At 42.7% G+C, this 20,043-nt stretch overlaps 1 protein-coding gene across 1 annotated transcript in view; it reads right to left on the minus strand.

Moving 5' to 3' along the window:
* LOC308129298 (low-density lipoprotein receptor-related protein 1-like) overlaps positions 1–20,043 on the minus strand; it is an 88,413-nt gene that overhangs the window by 32,647 nt on the left and 35,723 nt on the right. Inside the window, exons 8-28 of the mRNA XM_080495177.1 lie at positions 15,992–16,154; positions 14,972–15,194; positions 13,093–13,282; positions 12,866–13,009; positions 11,609–11,845; positions 10,775–10,955; positions 9,496–9,718; positions 8,659–8,848; positions 8,382–8,507; positions 7,693–7,833; positions 6,715–6,840; positions 6,511–6,627; positions 6,307–6,387; positions 5,106–5,273; positions 3,377–3,559; positions 3,090–3,287; positions 2,690–2,935; positions 1,548–1,745; positions 531–735; positions 236–400; positions 1–151 (exon numbers count right to left, since the gene is read on the minus strand). The exon at positions 1–151 is cut by the window's left edge and continues 94 nt beyond it. Coding sequence (XP_080351303.1) covers positions 1–151; positions 236–400; positions 531–735; positions 1,548–1,745; positions 2,690–2,935; positions 3,090–3,287; positions 3,377–3,559; positions 5,106–5,273; positions 6,307–6,387; positions 6,511–6,627; positions 6,715–6,840; positions 7,693–7,833; positions 8,382–8,507; positions 8,659–8,848; positions 9,496–9,718; positions 10,775–10,955; positions 11,609–11,845; positions 12,866–13,009; positions 13,093–13,282; positions 14,972–15,194; positions 15,992–16,154 — 3,656 coding nt within the window. The remainder of the gene's footprint in view (positions 152–235; positions 401–530; positions 736–1,547; positions 1,746–2,689; positions 2,936–3,089; positions 3,288–3,376; positions 3,560–5,105; positions 5,274–6,306; positions 6,388–6,510; positions 6,628–6,714; positions 6,841–7,692; positions 7,834–8,381; positions 8,508–8,658; positions 8,849–9,495; positions 9,719–10,774; positions 10,956–11,608; positions 11,846–12,865; positions 13,010–13,092; positions 13,283–14,971; positions 15,195–15,991; positions 16,155–20,043) is intronic.

A 20,043-nucleotide genomic window follows, 5' to 3' on the forward strand; every position in this document is an offset into this window, starting at 1 on the left:
AGCCTTTGCCAGTGTGTTGGTCCTCCAGTCTGTCCAGTACACCTCTCCACCATACATGGTGACAGCAAATGGATGCGACAGATACTCGTGACCCCGCAGAACCTCAATTAGCCCAGATCCATCATACTTGGCTGAATAGATGGCATCGGACCTGTGCACAGGACAATTTGTGGTTACAATTCTTGATAGGAGTATGATTATGTTTGGTTGTTTATGTCTGTGCCCTCTGTCTGACCTGGCATCGATCCAGAGGATGCGGCGCTCTAGATAATCCACAGTGAGTCCATTTGGCCAGCCTCCATTTCCAGTTTCTTTATGGATGGTCTTTCTGCCTTCTCCACTCATGGATGCGGCTTCAATCCGAGGCAAACTGGCATCCCAGTCCGTCCAGAAGAGAATCCTGCAGTATCATGTCACAACAGCAATGCGGCCTTACTGTCAAAACCTTTTGCTTTAACAACAACAACAACAACAAAAAAGTAATTCCTCTGTGAATGTGTTTGATTTGATATGAGCACTGAAGTGATTACCCGTCCCGTGGGTCGAGAGCGATAGCTCGGGGGTGCTCCACTTCTCCAGCCAGTAGAGTAGTCCTCATGGTGCCATCCAACCTGGCAACTTCAATCTGATCCAGGTTGCTTTCCACCCAGTAAATGTTTCCTGCTATCCAGTCCACAGCCAGACCCTCAGGTGTCGCCAGCCCATATTGGATTACCACGTCAAAGCTGGTTAAAGCTAAAAGATGAAGCAAACAAACAAGGGATGATGAAACATGTGTCTGTTTTACTATTTACTTAATCACTGTGGTAAAAATGAGATAAAGCATGTGAAAAGGGATTAAATGTTTTTTGTATCCTCTATCTTTGAATGAAACCGTAACAAACAATTCCTTCCTTACAGGGATTTAAGTTTCCTAATAGATTCACACAGAAGTTCACTGTGTATGGTGAATGGTTTCAGAGGCAGGGATTTGCTGAAGACAACAATTCAGACTGTACTGCAACCCCAAGCACTGATCGGCTTGGCTTTAGTATTCACTAATTATGTAAATGTAATCAGGCTATTTGGATTCAGAGGTAACATTGTATCACAAACTGTAATGCTCTTTAATCAATTGGTCAGATGTTATGTGGAAAACAAAACACATGTCAGCTCAGTAGATTAAAACGTAAATATAAAAGTGGATCAGTGAGGGGAGGGTGACATCACAATTACAGAACAGGTCTTTAAAGACAAACCATGTGGTATCTTGAAAAAGCTAAATAGATGCATTTTCCACTCCTTTCTAACCCTTTATTTTCCACTGGATCCCTAATCAGAGGGACGAGTCTCATTATTGGAGATGAGTCATTACCCTGTCTAGAACAATGGAAACATACACTTATGTATGTCGCCTGTGAGTTTTGCTTTTTGAACATTGCATGATACCATTCAATGCACATAGAACTGCTACACAAGACGAGAATATTCAATTTCCGACCGCAAAATAGGTGATAATGCTTTTTTTTTTTCACTTTAAAAAAATAAATGGTGTCAATTGTGCTCACCTCCATTCTCAGAAAGCTTCCCTCGATAGATCTTGTCCTCCACCACGTCGGTCCAGTACAGCGCACTCTGGCTGAGATGGAAGTCGAGGGCGATGGTGTTTCTCAGGCCCGGGACCAAAACACTGAACTCACCTTTATTCAGATCAATGCGGCGAATTTCGTGGCGGTTTGAGAAAATAATAAAGGGTTTGAAAGGATCTGTGGGAAAAAAAATTATAATATATATATATATTTTTTTTTTTATATATATATACATATATACATATATATATACAATTAGCAACCAGACTATAAGGGGTTAAAAGTTTTGCTTGGATTATTACTGAAACCACTGCTGAATGGCTCTGCAGCTCAGCATAGAAAACATCGCAGCCATGTTTCACACTGCAGACTGTGACTTGTCCAATAAAAGAGGGGCTATGTTTAAAGTAGCTCTAATCCTGAGTAATTAAAACACAGTGTAAATAAGACGGCACTTATCAGCACCTCACAGGCAGCCAGACATGCAGCAGCAGCATGAATGACAGGGTGCCACTGGCTAGTTTGTGAGAACTGGCTGTGTTAAGAAATCATCATAAATGTAAGCCTCGTCATTGGCTAACTGCTGCTGGGGATCACTATATATACACACACATACACACATACATACATACATACATACATACATACATACATATTTATTTATTTTTTCTCTGTTTTTCACAACTTGCCCTTTCAGTGACGTAAAAAAAAAAAAAAGCGTCCTGGTATATTGTTTGAGACTTTCTATTCTTTCTTTTCATGAAATAGAAATGACAGCTTAAAACCACAGCTGCAGTCTTACTGGCTTTTCTTACTGAGTCTTTTCCCAGTCATGTACGTCAATGACCAGCACATAAACGCTTTCTTCTTTTCCTGTCTCCACTGTTCAGTCTGTTGTCCAAAAGAGAATCACATTTCGATATTATGTGTCTTCTCCAACCACAGTTTCCTCCTTGGACAATTTGACCTCGCTTCATGCCAAATCTACACACCCTTCCTCACTCTGAGCCATGAAGCAAACTCGACTAATTTCTTCAGCCTTGTCCACAAGTGTGCAGTTTAAATTCTTTTCTCTCTCCCTCCACATTCATCCTCTCATACTCGTTTCCTCGGTCGCTTACCTGTGCTCTTGCAGTTTTCCATGTCAGGCTCCAGCTCCCATCCCTCGAAACACGAACATTTCACACTGAATTTGTCTTGTTCACAGCGCTGACTGCACTTAAGGTGTTTGGCACAGAAGCTCTGAATCTGACACGTCTTGTTGTCAGATCCCAACTCCATGCCCAGCGGGCAGGAACAGATCACACCCTCACCGGGGGCCACGGTGCAGTTGTGGCTACAGTCGCCATTGTCCAGTGAACACAGGTCTGTAAAACAGAAGAATATCAATATCACTGACACAGGAAATGGCTCCACACAAGTGGCATCAGAGAAGGAGAGCCATGATTAAAGATGCAGACTTTCACTGGCTGTTCTGTGCTTCCTGTACTGAAACAGCGCTGGGCCACGGAGGTTTCTTACCACAGAGTTTCTCATCAGAGCCATCTGGACAGTCATCAGTTCCGTCACAAAGTTTCTCCGCAGGCAGGCAGATGGTGGAGTCGTTGGCACACACATGGTGGGAGAGCTTACACACTAGCGCCTCACAGTTGTCCTCATCCGAGTTGTCCTCACAGTCGCTGTCACCATCACAAACCCAGGCTTTGCTGATGCAGCGTGCTACAAATAAAAGGCAGGTGACATTAAAGGCATTTAAGCCAACTGCGTATGCGTTGCAATCTTCTTAATCTGAGGGGGAGCCTCCTTACCGGAGTCCCTGCAGCCGAACTTGACAGCTGGGTCACACATGTGCGTGACGCCTTCGCAGTTCTTTTCATCACTCATGTCCATGCAGTCAGTGTCGCCGTCGCAGCGCCAACGCAACGGGATGCACAGGCCGTCCATACGACACTGAAACTCATCTGTGTGGCAACCTCCAGGTGGACGCGTGGCTGTCAAACCAAAAAGGCATCATGAGACTCTGAAGTGACGAAGAGAAAAACCTCTGAGAGAACAAGCCATTTACACATAATTCTTGTCTTATATAAATGTCTCTAAATGGGAATCCAACAGATCTTCCTGAAGATATGTGACAAAGGTAATATGTTTCATGGTCTCTGTTTGATCCCCGGTTATATTATCACAAGAGTTGTGAAACAGTGTTGCCCATTCTCACACAGTATTCATGACTAATTCTAGAAATCCTACAAGCGATGCCTATTTCAGAGTCCAGCACCACTTTAATGTACTTATCATTAATTTTAGGATCGCAGAGATAAATGTGGATGTTACCAAATCTGGTTATAAAAAAATTTAATAAAAATGAACACAGTCTCTCTTAAAATGAGCTAAATACCCGTCTCTAATTATGAGTCAGGATGTCTGCTTCATGACTTCACATTTTTAATAAAAGATCATTCCATCAGTACATTTTTCACCAAAAGCGAGAGTTATTACTTGTCAGTGGTTACACCCATGAGACTGATGCCAGTGTGACTTATAAAGCAAATGACCTGTTACAGCTACTGGATAAAATGTAAATACTTGCTATGAGCTCAGAGGAGAGTGGATTTCAGTGACTAGATGACAGATTAGTGCAGAGACACACCCATGACAGTAACCACAACCCATCACTGTTGTTTTCTATAAATACTCTGAAGACACACGAAAACACAAAACAATGCAGTTGGTCCTTTGTTTTTGAAACAACCCTAACCTTTAATGTTTAGACCTTATCCTTCACTGGCGACGAGCACAAAACAAAAGTTCTTAGAGATGTGATTTACATCTTGAAATCAAAACCAAAGTGTTTTGCATATCCCTGAAGCCTAATTTGGCATTTTCCATTGAAGACTGATTTGAAAACAGGCTACAATCAGACGAAATCCATAACTGCACATAATTGGAGGGTGTGTTTGAGGTTGGTCACAATCAGTCGCATCAACTGAAACAACTCATATTTTTGTACAGCGTTCATATTCTGCAGACTGATGCTTTTGTTTGACTTCGTATGCAAAGCACTGTGATTATGTCATTAAAGACATTGACAATTGCATTACAACTACAAGTGCATCATAACAATAAGTGAAGCATTGACCATTTATGATATCTAGAAAACTCAGAAATGACAAAAATGACTATTGAAAATAGCATTGAACAGATATGAGTCTTTCCAGATGATTTTCAAGGTAATATCATAGTAATGTCATAGTAATAATGAAATGATCCTGGAAAAAGGGACATAAACACTTTTTGACTTTGAAAATCTAAATAAATGTGTTCAATCCTTCAAATGAGGGTTGGAAGATATTCCGTGTTTGTTTAGAAGCGATGCATAACAAGTAATGAGGACTTTGAATATAAAGTGACCAGACAGTCTCCATGTCGGGGTTTGTAAAATCCCAAATGTCTATGTATTTCTATCTGTTGTACAAGAGAGATTGTTCTCTGTTACTAAACATAAGAAGCCCGTAAAGATTAGCAGGTTGAGGTACTGACCCTGATTGGTGCAGTTTGCATGGGTCTCATCACTGTAGTCACCACAGTCATTATCTCCATCACAGGTCCAGTAATCTGGGATGCAGCGGCCGCTGTTACACTTGAACTGAGCACTGGAGCAGGAGTGACTACAGCCTGCCTCATCACTGTTGTCCCCACAGTCGTTATCTGAAAAATAAACGCAATCAAGCAACACTCACCTTCACATCATGAGGTGCCAACCGCCTCCCAGGGAATATATAAAACTGTGTGTGTGTGTGTGTGTGTGTGTGTGTGTGTGTGTGTGTGTGTGTGTGTGTGTGTGTGTGTGTGTGTGTGTGTGTGTGTGTGTGTGTGTGTGTTTCTACAGTTAACACAGTGACAGTGAAAACAGTCAATGCAAAAGAAAGAGAATATGAGATATGAGAAGAAATGACAGAAACTGCATAGATCAGACCATGCACCATGAGGGAATGTACCCAGCGCTGATACATTAAGCTTTTGGCAGCAAAGCGTTTTGAGTACCTGAATGCAACCTAATGTAATTCTTTAAGTACACTGTACACTGCATTGTCGTCAGGGGAGAACATTGACTTGGCAGTTAAGCAATTTCTTTTCAATTCAACCTGGCAGGGTGGTCCGACACAAAAATAAATTAGGCTTTATTAATTCACAAATACAAAACCTGCACTTTGGGATTTCAATGTGTTTAGCTCACTGCATAATATAAGATTCAATGGCATTTCGCTTTAGATTGCTGTACAGCACCCTCGATGAATGGCAGCAGTTTTCGGCCTCAGCTTGTGACCATATTCAATCAGCAGAAAAAGCAGCTCTCACTCTGTGCCTGCCCAGCCGCTCCTACAGCTACTCTAGCAACATGGCTGTTGTGGTGCATGTTGATCTATGCACTAACCGGTCAGGTTTGGACAATTCAACTCATCAGAGCCGTCCCCACAATCCTTTTCTGAAAGACAGAACCAATGGAAGACAGCAGAGTGGGCGAACAGCACAACACGGGACAACAAAACCAAAAATGCACGCACGTACACACACATACACATCAATGCGCAACAAGACAAAAATGAAGACGAGCGTATGCCAATGTAAGGCTGGTGGCCGAACATGCGCGGCTAAATGTCGACGAATGAAAAAAGGGGAGTTGCTGATGCACAACAACACGCTGGAGAACAGGAGGTGAAAATCAAAAGTCGACACTAACCATTATCACAGCGCCAGTTGATGTTGATGCAGCGCCCATTGTTGCAGGTAAACTGAGTGAGCGGGAAACAGGTGGGGTAAGCTGTGGATGGAGTAGCGGTATAGAGAGGTCCCATTACTCACTCTCAAAACTGTACACTCCTGTGACAAAACAATCTGTACAAAATAGATAGAATATAAGCAACAAAGCAAATTTTAGACCAACCACAGGACGCAGGTTCATCTGAGCGATCGCCACAGTCGTCATCCAGGTCACACGTCCAGGAAATAGGAATGCAGCGCCCGCTCGCACACGAGTACTGATTGGGTGGGCAGGTACGGGCTGAAAGGCATCAAGGGAGAGCTCACATTTTGTAGAAATGACAAAAGCACGCCTGTCAGAGATCTGTGCGGGAGTGTGTTTATGCACCTGAGCAGGTGGTGTTGGATTCGTCCTCGTCGTTCCCACAGTCGTTGTCCCCATCGCACAGCCAGCGCAGAGGGATGCAGCGATTGTTCTTGCACTTAAATCTGTCAGGGGGACAAGTGTGCTGGTCTGGAGAGGAGAAGAAAGGGCGCATTGAGAGGCGGAAAGGAAACGGGAGGAAAATGAGAAGCCATGTGTGGAGCTGGGGGAATGGAAAGGTGAAAGAGAAGAGACATGTGAGGTGCAAACGAATAAAAGAGAGGGCAGATATTCTAGCTGCTCTGGACTGGGGTTTGTTTTGTCTGGAACAGAAATATGTCTGCACTCTGACCACAAAAAGACAGACAGAAAGAAAGACACAGAGAGAGAGAGAGAGCTTTTCCAGATCCACAGAAATTGCTACATTCCTGCTTGCACAAACACACAGACACTCACACATTGTGTACCCACAAAGACACGCATACAAATATACACTCGGTAGATTCCATATCGGGTCTCTCGTACTATTATCACACCAGAAAAGTCTAATTAAGACAAGCAGAGGTCATTCGCCTTCAGTCTGTACGTATGTATTACGGCTGTGGGGACCTAAATCGGCTTCCATACCCGCCTCACAAAGTGAAAACATGTTTCCATATGAGGCCGTGGTTAAGGTAGAGGTTACTGTTGTGGTGAGAGTTAGAGTGGGACTGAGTAATGGCTGAATTTAAAGTCTGCATGAAAATTTCTATGTAATGTCCTCCAAACATCTGAATACACAATGTTAGCCTTTTGGCTTTTTTGTCATTTTGTGGCCCAAATAGGAAGGAGTAAACTACACTTTTTGGGATCATGTGACCAACCGTTAGATCCTAAAATGTAATGTGTGTTAAAATGCTCTCGGATGAAATTAAAGCACTTAGTTGCAAAGATTAGAGTAAGGGGCAAGGAAATGCACTACGTCAATTAAGATAGTTTGTGTTTGTGCGTGCAGTAACCTACAGCAAATCTCAGGAGCCTCGTCGCTGTTGTCCAGGCAGTCGTTGTCTCCGTCACACTTCCAGCGCTCCTGGATGCAGCGGTTGTTCTTACAGGCAAACTCCCCTGGCTGGCACTGAGGAGGGGGTATATATGACGGGTTGGCTGTGAAGGAAAAACAAAGAATGAAGTCAAAGTGGCAAAGAGTTCATGAAGGATGCGTTTTTGAGTTTTAAATTCTGCAACGGAGATTTTGAGGAAAAACACAATCAATAATCAGGCCAAATCCATCTGACTTAAACTAAGCCGAGACAAAGCAGACTAGTTATTGTATAAAAATCAGTTCTATAATAAAGACCATGGCACACATTGACTCTTTGACTTTATGTAACGACGATGATGGAAAACTAAAAACAAAAAAATAACACACTAGTAATACAGACACAAAATTGTAGTTTTACTGGATTTTTTTTCTTTTTCTATTAAACTGTTGACACTGAATTGCTGCCAGATCCTCCTCTTGTGTTCATGCATTTATTGAAGTGTTTCAAGACAAACAGTTTTAACAAAACACACAGGACACAGTCACCTTGCTTGACTCATCTTTCCAGACATACAGGAAATAAGACCTTGTATGTGTAATGGAGCGAAATCAGTGCCGTGAGAAATCCCCGTCTACCACTAACACCAACACATTCAGTGTTTGTACCTACCTTTGCAGCTGGCATTGTCAGCCGGGTCCAGTATTTGATCTTCTGCACAGGCACATTGCCTGCCTCCTGGTATGGACAGACACAGACTGCTGCAGCCGCCGTTGTACACGCGACACGCATTTGAGCCTATAGATGATAAAAAGTGAATGAAAACGAATGAAGATATCAGTGAGACTTCATGAACACAGTTGTGTGCTTTATGTGCATAGAAACACTGAATATATTGCCGAGTAAACGTGCACGGATGGATGTGAAGTGGAACGTTTGACCCCGATACCTTGCTGCTGCTGAGCATCGTACATTCGGATTTCAAAGATGGGCGGTCGCTCGTTGCGCAGCAGAGTGGCCGTGCCTGTTGTGGTGTCCAGCTTGTAAATGCTGCCACTCCGGTACTCGTTCCAGAATAAGAAGTGTTTGTAGTGGCACAGACCGAAGGCGTGGTTCAGCTCCTGACCTTCATACACCGTCTGATGGCGTGAGGAAAGCACAAGACGGTAAAGAGTGTTTTTACAAGAGCCTACACACTCACCATTGTCAAACCTTTTCCAGAATTAGAGCTCAAAGTATGCTTGCATTCATACATTTGGAGACAGTGTAATGAGATGACCTCATTTGTTTTCTATCAGTTAACATTTAAATTAGATTTTACTGCAAGCCCCAGTTAGTCACAGCCATTTGAACTCACTGAATGTTAAAGCAATAACCGTACAAAATGCAGGTCATAAATTGACTGGGATTACAATGTCCTTTTCTGGGTTTTTTTTTGCTTTTCTTGTAGAGGAACTGTGGTAATCTTTCAAGAGAGGTTAATCTAATATGAGCTGAAACACTAATTCATCTTGATTATGAAAACACTAAAACCACAATCAAATCGAAATATGAACAACACATAAATCACTGAAAACACCAGACGAAATCTGACTTAGCCGCGACATAGAGAAGCTCAAGGCCACAGAGTTTATTGCACTACACTGACGGGCCACTCACACGATACCACTGCTTTAACACTCATTCCTTGTGAACACTCGCAGCTTTTCAAGCCTCGTTGGGACAACACCTTCCTGTGACCCAGCTGGACCGCTCTGCACCAGGACCTCAATCCCATAATTCTGACCTTGCGTCCCGAGCTGTTGAGGTAGACCATCTCGATGCGGTCGTAGTAGGCATCCACCCAGTAGAGGATGCCCTGTGGGATGTCCAGACTCAGGCCGTTGGGCCACAGCACTGTTTTGCTGGTGAGGAACACATTTCTGTTGGAACCGTCCATCCAAGCTCGCTCTATTTTGCCACGCTTGCTCTCCTTAGGGTCCTCCTCCCAGTCTGTCCAATACATCCAGCTGAGAAGGTAAGAGGGAAACGCAATTAATCAATTGGGATACCACCAAGACTGGAAAACATTTGTTTAGGCATCTTGAGGGATTTGCATTAGGGAAGGCATTGATTGTTGCCCTGAAGCACCCACAGTTTTCTGAGCATTACGTGAGAAGGATCCGTAGTGTTTCTCCATTGATCTGCTCATAGGGACACTAATGTTTGTCGCAGGATTCTTGAGGACTTGTCAATCTGAACCACTGATCTTTGCATAACCGGTGAGCATCGGCTGGCTCCAACATTGTGCAGAAAGCAGAGTATTCATCCCTCACTGGGTTATGATTGACAGTGTCACCGTTTTATTTTTCTTTCTCCATCTATCTTTTTCACTTTCTGCAATCTTCTCTCAGTCTTTGCTTTTTCCCCTGAGCCTGATTGATTGCAGGCATTAGTGAAAGTGAGAGCCTTTCCCTTGGGAAGTGTGTGGACGCACATCACCCTGCCACGGGCAATCCACAGATTGTGTATATGTGTCTTTATGATGATGCGTGCTCTTGGTAAAGGGCCCAGGAGATCTCATCAATAAGAACCGTCTCTGCACAAGGAGGTTTGAAAGAGTAAGACACATCCCTGCGAGTGAAAATACTTACACAGTGTAATCAAAAAGGGAACCATCACAATAATCGGCCAAACAAACTAGAAAAAGGATAAAAGCCTTTGTTGGGTATCTTAAAGAGAAAAAGTGTGAACAGGAATGTGATTTTCCTTAGAAGCGACTGACAAAGCATAAACTGTTTCACTTGAGTCATCACCCACATCTCCAGAAATTACCACCCATCATTATCTCTTATACTTGCATCCTTGCATTACCGCAAACAACTACATGCACGTATGCACACATGCACACAAGCGCCATACTCCATTAACCAGCCAACTCTTCGTCAGCATTATATCGTCTGCTACCTTCCACTTGTATCTTTCTACGATTCTGTCCTCACTGCAATTCAGAAGGGGTTTCTAGTGATTCAGTGACACAAAAGTACAAAACCTCCTCCGTCAGTCTATTTCTGTGTCCACATTACCCATGAAGAGGATCCACGACAATGGCACGAGGGTGAGTCATTTTCCCCTCGATCAGGGTTTTGCGAGTCTGTGAAGCCTTTTCAAGCCGAGCCACACTGATGGTTTTCTTAGGCCCATCGTCTGTCCAGTACAAGTTGTCAGCCATCCAGTCCACAGCGATTCCCTCGACTGTGTGGATTCCTGGAACAAACAGTTGGTGAGAAGAAAGACAGATAATGAAGAAATACAGAGAAAGGATATGGACATTGACGAGCGTGGAAGCAAAATACGTTTTTCTTATGATTCGAAGTTATTGTTTACCTAGTTTTGAAGTAGCTGTCACAGTGTCATAGAGGTTCATGTGTTCCAGGTTTGAGACTTTCTGGAGTTTGAATGTTCTCCCTGCGCTTGCTCAGATTACACCAGATTCGTGAAAGCGCACACGCCTGCTTTTTAACCGACTGCTAAATATGTGCCTCTGTGTGTGCTTAAGCATATTTACTCCCAAGGGAATCTAAATCTTTTTACACACTGCAATTATGACGCGTTGGGGGATGCTTGAAATGCAATACATTTGCAAAGTGAAAATATCAACAAATTTCAGAATCGGTTTAAGTTGGGCAGTGAAATTATGCAACTGGTTACTGGTGTACAGTTTAATAACTTTTCATCACAAGTCACACATTTGGACAGTCATCATTTTCATGGTGATCACGTGGATTTTGTGTCTTTTATTCAAAGATAATTTCAGGGGAAAAAAACTACCAAAAGTAAATATAAGCCTACAAACCTCTCATTAAACAACTTGTTGGAAACACTGCTTGTGTTTCTTAAAACAGCTGCTGGTGTCCTACCTTCCTTCAGGATGGTATCCCGCTCCGTTCCATCAATCTTCTGACGTCCAATGATGTAGCTGGTGGCATCAGCGAAGTAAATAAACTCGCTCTCGGCATGAAAGTCCAGAGCGCGGGGGTTCATCAGGTTCTCAATCGGGATCATGTATTCATCTGGCACTTTAGCGTTCATATCCATGCCCCTGATTACGCCTGGACGACCTTTACCATATAAAAGGAAGAGCTCGTGTTCTGGTTCTGCAACAAAACATGAAAGCTAATTAAAAACAGATCTGCCTCCATATACAGTCACACAATACAGTTGCCCACATGCTGTTTTTCTTGGATAAGAAAAAATTAGATGCCACTTCATAATGCTGATGCCTTGTTTTTCTGTTAATTAGGTATATTGATTCAACAAGAAATGCAAGATCACCAAAAGCCTAAACTTGAAATAAGTGAGATTTAATTGAGAGACAAAGACCGAGGCGGATAGGTTGACTTTACTTAAATCAACTGCGACATTCTCAAGGACACTCCATTCTTTGTAAGCAGATCGATATAATGCTATTATTGGTAGGTGGAAGAGTTAAAACAGTTTTCTGAATAAGCTGAATCAGGCTGATAGCTTTATGAGAGGGTCAGCAGAGTCAAGGCAGCCAGAAGTGATGCTGTTGCTCAGCGACTTTGTTCGCATCTCTTCCCGGCCGTGGAGCCCAGGGGAGAGCTGCATCCTGATCCAGCACTCACCGGCCTCGGCTAGAGGTCAGTGGAGCTGATTCACCGTGACTCCCCGGTTTACACTTAGTTATTTTGGGAGGATGTACACATTGACTCTGGTTGCCTTTAAAAGATAACCCTGCCCTAAAAATATAAACGAACTCGGCTGCAACACAACAGCAGACTCAGCTATACAAACTCATACACGGTATCTGTGTGTGGCAGTTATAAACGCTAGTCCATTTACAGGCTAAGAATGAAAATATTTATTGACTCGCGCTTTATTACTTTTGGCTGATTATGTGTTCTTTTTGACTTCTGTGCACTCGCCACCATGGAGTCATTATTAATAAAAAAAAATTCTCAAAAACAAACTTGAGTTACATTTCAACACTTTTTTTGTTTTGTTTTATCTGCTAAAAAGTGCACGGGGGACACGATTCTGGCAGCTGTCGCAGAGGACGTCTTGTGATAGCTTGGTGACTTTCCAGCAGAGATGTGTTTACGCGCAGTCACTGAAAGTTAATCACTGTTTATTGCACTCGCAGTCCGACTCACTTTTGCAGGACTTGCCATCACTGCCCAAGCTGAATCCAGAGCGACAGCGGCAGGTGCGGGTCTTGTGGCCGTTCCCAAGCAGGCAGATGTCGGAGCAGCCTCCAGCCTTCCCAAACTGGTCCACTTCACATGCATGGCTCCGCACTGGAATACCGGCAATACTAACATCTTAAATCTTGAACCCCCATTAAAAAAATCGTACTGGCCGGCTGCGCGCGCGGGTCTACCTGGAGGTTGGCGTCTCTGGTGGTACACGTGCAACGCTCCTCCTTTGTCCACTCTGGTCACGACTTGGTAGTCGGTGCTGTTGAAGCGGTTGACTCTGATCACGCTGGTCTTTGGCTGCATATTAGCGTTGTCTGAGTTGGTCGCATACAAATAGTTCTCAAACACAGTCAGCCCATAAAGATGCTCGATCTGATGGGGGAGAAAAAAATAGAAAGAAAAAAAAAATGATGAAAGAATCACAAATGACAGTTTTGTTCATGTGCAATTTCATATTATGGACTGAGAGTGCCTTTTCTTGCATTTCAATGAGAGCTTTTAACACATACATATTTTGTGTAGCTGAGAGCATTCAATAAACTAATCCACTCCTAACAGCCCAATGATTGCAGTCTCACGTCTTTCCCTGAGGCAGATCAGTGCTTTTATTTATTTATTTATTTTTAAATAATAAAACCATGTTTAAAAAATGCATTATTGCAACAAACTGTGAAAATCTGTTTTGGCAGACAGTGTTACTTCTGTCTATGAATCTGTGGCTCAGGAAATTGTTATTTTCTTAAGCTGTCAACTTCCTTGTATCACATCATATAATGGTTAGATTTTATTGAGTAAAAAGTCACATACACAATCATTTAAACTAATAACTCTGGTGTGTAAAGAAATGGGCACAAATAGATCCAAACAATTAGACCGTTTTGTCTTATGTGGTGTTTCGCTTTAGCAAGTACCTTTTGGGTTTTTTTTTTTTTAAATATGAAGACACTTTTATTGTGCGTACATAAGACAAACACATCCAAAAACATTTTATTTTTGTTGGTTTGGGGTTTTTTGTGGTTGTTTTTGTCACAGTGTGTTTACTGGTAAAGAACCAAAAAAGAGAAATACTGCTGCTATTGTTTCTTGTAGTTTAATAAACCCTGCGCTGAGACGGAGAACAGTGGTTAAACTGTTTACTGTAACTTCCTGAGGTGTCCCAATATACAATTTACAACGGCCACTCACTTGGAAACTAGCATTTTTCAAAGTGGCCAAACCTGTGCGCGATTACCAGCAGTGACTGAGGGATGAGATCCCGCAAATATCAAAAGAGAGAACTTGCAAAGCAAGCAAGTTTGCATCTGACAAAATCGGGAAGAAATACTGATGTTGAGGACATAAAGAGAACAGAAACCAATTAACATCAGGGTCATGCAAGCATGATGGTGCACCAGGTCACTTTTACTCACAGAGTAGCATGACCCATAAGAAAAATTCCATATATTTCATATTGATGTGAACTCAAACGTTATCACATAATGGGCTGGAAAATATATGTCCTCTTGATGAAACACCCTGTCCAAAACCCAGGCTTGTTTTTAACGTCTACAGTGAGGGATGTGTGTGTAATAATGGCCTGTCAAAGGGACGCACAGTCACATACACACACACACGGTTAGTAGTTAGCAGTGTGTATGTGTGTGTGTGTGTGTGTGTGTGTGTGAGACTGTGCCTTCAGGCTCAGTAAGTAAATGAAAGCCATTACTTCCCTGCAGATCACATTAAAAGTCATGGTAACAAGTTTAAGAGCCACTGCGCCGGGCCAGCGCTGCAACATCAACAGCCTCAGTATTGGACACTATTAATCAGCCTATTTAATGAAAAGGTAAATGTCAACCATCCCCTCCCTGATCATAACTCACCAGTGAAGAATGCATTACAGGAGTTCACAGGGGGCGCATAAGGTGCATCATAGTTACTGTATACATAAAGGGAACGCTAAACCACGGCAGAGTTTTTAAAACATTGAGAACAGCATGCAAGAAGACAGTAAATTCAAGGGAGATTATCTCCACGCTTAGCTGGGGGAGATAATGCGGAGTGGAGCGCAGCTCTTCTCACCAGCAGGCCCTGGATGATGGTGTGTCGGTTTTTCCCTTCGTAGTCCACCACCTCGATGTAGTCCAGATAGGCATCAGCCCAGTACACCAGCCTGCTGACCAGGTCGAGCGTGATGCCATGGGGGAACACAATCTTGCTGTCAACAAGTTTGGTCCGGTTCTGGCCATCCATGTCGCAGCGCTCCACTTTAGGGATTTGACCATAATCTGTGAAGAACACCTTCCTAAAGACACAAGCGTTCAGGCGTGAGTGATGTTTTGACCCAGGCCAGCTTTCAGGGAGGTAATTACATTACAATGCCATAGGGTTTCTGAATTTGTAATATTAAAATTAAGTATGACTCCATTTTCAATGCTTTATCAGGCAAGGAACCTGAGTGTACTATGACTGCAAATTATTCTTGCAGGGTACAGATCCTCCTAATCAACTTATGTTTAGGAGAAAACTCAACAAAAAGTAAGTGAGTGGCTCACTTATAAATTCCCCCCCCCCCCCCCCGCCAAAAAAGAGAGAGAGGTTTAACATTAAAGATAGTAGTTATTAAAAGTCTTTCATTGTGAATTACAGTTTAAGGTCATGAATGAACTGCACCTCAACAAATGAGTTTTGTTATTGTATCTTCTCTGATGACACTAAAACACGTAAAAAAAAAAAACAAAGCTTCAGTCGATCCACTGGACATAGTTATTGGAAGAAGCAATAAAGGCTGTGGATGTTGAAAATAAGTAAACTTTTTCCTTTTCTCACACACACACACACACACACACACACACACACACACACACACACACACACACACACACACACACACACACACACACACACACACACACACACACACACACACACACACACACACACACACACACACACACACACACACACACACACACACACACACCGAGTTCATTGAAGGTATTTCCTTGCGGAGAGCATATCTGGGGTATCAGTTGCATGTGTGTGTGTGTCCATGTGTGTGTTTTGTTGTACATGGCACAGTGAGTGGGAGAGCCAACTGACCCCATGGTGGGATCCAGGGCGATGCCTTTGGGGTTGTACAGCTCCTGGTCCAGCAGCGTGACACACGTCTGGCCGTCTTTGTCACACACAAATATCCGATCGTCCACGTCATCCACGAAATAGAAGTTTCCGGTCAGCCAGTCAATGGCCATCTGCTCCACATCTGTACAGAGGAGAGGGGAGGGGAGGGGAGGATGAGACGGGATACACGAATCACAAAGTGAAGTATTTCGGCGCCCGTGTTGATTCATCTGGAATATCGCTAGACTTGAAACCTGTGATGCTGTTGTACATACTGTACTTGTAGCAGATGGGTTCCAGCTTTGAGTCACAGGCACGTGATCAGGTTAATTAATCGGCACTGCACTGTAGCGTCTCCTGCACAGTTCTTTTCATACGCCCTCCTACACAGTACAGCTCTTCAGGTGTGGGTGTACATCCCTTATCTTGACTGACAAACCAAGACGACGGGCTCCACCGATCAACAGGTGTCTCAGTAACGTCCCCGTCATTCAAAGTTACTCAGACAGACAACGTATGAGACGGGCTGTTTGTTGCTCCGAGGAGTGTGATGTTGCCACCGCGGTAACTAAGCGAAGGCAGGCTTGTGGTTTCCACTGGGTTTATTTTCCCGAGTCTGCGCTCACGGGGAAAGACCGGCGCCCCACCCTCGAGCGAAAACCAAACACCTCGCCTGTGCAGCGGATGAGACGCGCCGCCATCGCCAACCTTTATCAATACTGGTGGGAATGAGGCGAGGAAGGAGCATCTGACTGAGTGTGAAAATAGTGACATGAAACGTTATTATGCCTATCTCTTCAGTTAATGTACCCTCCTCCCAGGTTCCCCCCCTCCCTCCCCTTTCTTCCTTTCCTAAAACAGCAGCCCGGCCACAGCGAGTCGGAGCCAGCGCTCAGAGAAAGAAAACCATTGTTAAAGCTGAAGGAACGGAGATGGGAGATTATTGAGGCGTCCAAAAAGAATCAGCGGTGTGTGGTGGTATTTATTTAACTACTCTAAATGCATGAAGTACTAACATTTCAGAAATTGACTTTCCAATTTAGGCAAATTTACACTTCACCTCCAGTGAATAGAGATGAATAGTGGCTTTATATTTTATTAATTTTAGGGGGAAGATATACTATACAAAGGAATTAGAGTGAACTACTCTGCCTGAGAGATTAAGCTTAAACGTAACACAACACATCAGAAATAATTACATCTGGCAATATACTTTTACATTTTTAATCAGTTTTTTGAGCTGATCCTGATAATTACACTTTTCTTTCTTGTTTTTAATTATGTTAGTTGTGTCACACATTTATTTTTAAGTCACATATAAAGGAATTATTCTTTCTGTGTGATGTGGTTGAATACAAAGTGAAGAAATTGTTAAGGAGTTAATTAAGTAGACTAATCTACTAAGGTTGTTATCCCGAACTGAAAATAAATGCTCCTTCAACAACAATAACTTCAGTTGACAAGTGTTATTTTAGTCAGAAAATGTACTAAAGTATAAACCAAGTGGTCTGTCTTGGTCTATTAGCAGCTAGCTTCCCAGTCACTGCATTATTGTTGATCAATCTATTGCTATAACAACATACCTTTTAAAATCATAAGACACTACAGCCGCCATCCGAGTCAATAGCCAAGCCCTTTCATTTGCAGCTTTGTAACCCATTATCACATTTTTTAACAAATAAAAATCCAGTTATATCTGCAGACTAATATGCAATCACACATTTTAGGTTTTGTTTCTGAGAAATGTGCTGATAACACAGATATTTGAATCAAACATTGACTATTGACAATCAAAAGAAAAGATTACTATTACTATTACTAAAACATCAAGTCATTTTTGCCAAAGAATCTTTGAATGTCTACGTAATTCTTTTTTAACAACAGTACTTTCACCTATAATAGTGTACAATGTAAATGATGTATATGTGTAATCTTGAGTGAAATCTTTCAGTTTTCTTTCCACATCAGCATCATCACTAGTTTTTGCACATCAGCAGGATGTATTTCTACTCTCTTTTCAAAGTCTGACTGACAGTGGAAGGAAGTGGTGACACACTTTATGATTAAACTAGCATTATTTCTTGTTTATTTTTGTTTTTTTCTAGACCCACCGTGCAACAGAAACAAGCTGTGATCAGATGGAGAAAAAAAAATCCATCAGTATTCAGTAGTTCGATTAAACACCTCTTGATAGACACTTTTGCTTTTCACTCTTCAAAGCCAAACTTTTTTAAAGCTAAAGGCTAATGCTTAGTCTTTGACGGGTAACTCTCACTGGAGAGTTTAAAGCGTTTTCTTTGGATATAGCTGGAGGCAGATTGATTAGGAAACAGACAACATTACAACGTTAGAGCATAAATACTGGTTTTACGTTTAATGTTTTGCCTTCCTCCCTCTCTCTATCAAAAAATGCTTGCTGCAACTGACACCATTGCTATGAGACGAGCGAGCACAAATAAAAACTGTCAAACTGGGCTAAAATCCACAAAGTTTCAAAGAAGACTAAACAGCAGGGGTCAATTATGATGTCTGCATCATAGGAACCTCATTCACACGGTTATGTTATGGTGGCATAGAAAGAAAAAAAACCCGACTGTAGTCAATTTAAGTAACATTTTGAAAGTGAGTCTTCCAGCATTGGCCGTAATAACTTTAAATATTCATCTTGGCATGAAGGATAAAAACTATGCATGTGTCTGTGAGCTGAAGAGGAAAAGTCAGAGAGGGAGAGAGAGTGGTGGGGCGGAGGGACTCACAAGCCACAAGACTCGTATTTTCACAGCTGCTACAAGCTCGGCACTGGCCCACTCACACACACACACACACACACACACACACACACACACACACACACACACACACACACTTCACATGTTGGTCTGGAGTGGTACTGTAGGGGTCCTCGGCGCTCAGTGCAGAGGGTGGTGTTCCAACGTGGTGTGTTTACCAGGGCGAACGCACCACTGTGCTGATTTAGTTGAGACCAGCGTGTCGATTTCTCCAACCACGAAAGAAAAGCTTCAGTTCGGGAAATGATGAAGCAGATTCCTCAGCGTATGGGCACAATCAAAGTGCACGCACTGAAAGCTTCAGACCAATAAATCTGCCTGTGATTCCAGAGGAGCTATATGAATAAAGAAAAACGGACACGTTTTTCTGACCGGCGAAGAGACGGGAGGGAAAAAAAAGAAAAAAGAAAAGCTTCTAATATTCAGGTAAAAGTGGAAAACAGATAAAAGTAAAAATGTATCAGAAGACAAATAAAAGAAAGAGAAAATGAGAAACAAAGAAGACAGAGAAGGTAGAGAGAGAGCGATATCTGATTTCCACTAAGGAAACTTGGCCATTGTGCAGCAGCATTTCTGAGGTTTATGGGAATCAGGGGCCGTCGTCCCAAAGGTGCTCTTAATTTTTTAACACAAAGTTCTCTGTTTAAATACTTCCAGCTGCCACACAATGCACTGATTCTCCGATTAAGCAATGGATAAACAGAGTGTAGTGAGGGGGGAGAAAACAAAGAATTGTGCAATATTAGAAAAGTATGCGGAGAACCTGCAGGAAAAACAAAAATATTGGTCGCTTTTTTGTCTGACTGCTATGATCTCCATTTTCCTGCCCTTCTGCGAAGCGAAAACAGCTTCAGCACAGCCAAAGACTCCTCTATCTCCTCCCATTCTCCTTCCCTTGCTTCTCCTCCATGCATCATCCCCCTCATCCCTCCCCTTTGTCTGTTCCCCAGAGGTGGGAAAACAGTCTGGATTCATTAACTGCAGCTCTGTCTGTCTGAAACTGTGCTATAAAAAAGAAAACACCACAGCATAATTGAAGGAACAGAACCAGCTGCCTTATTCATTTACTCTTCCTCAACCTAAACAACTTATTTTCTACACGATTCCTTGTTCGTCGCTCCGCTCCCTGTAGGACTGTGAGAACATGTATTTACACCACATTTGCTCACGAAGATATGCAACACAAAGGTCCCACGGGCAGGACCACGAGAAAGGCGCAATCATGTTTCAAAGTCACCTTAA

The sequence above is a fragment of the Blennius ocellaris genome (genome assembly GCF_963422515.1).
Source record: "Blennius ocellaris genome assembly, chromosome: 4".
NCBI lineage: Eukaryota > Metazoa > Chordata > Actinopteri > Blenniiformes > Blenniidae > Blennius > Blennius ocellaris.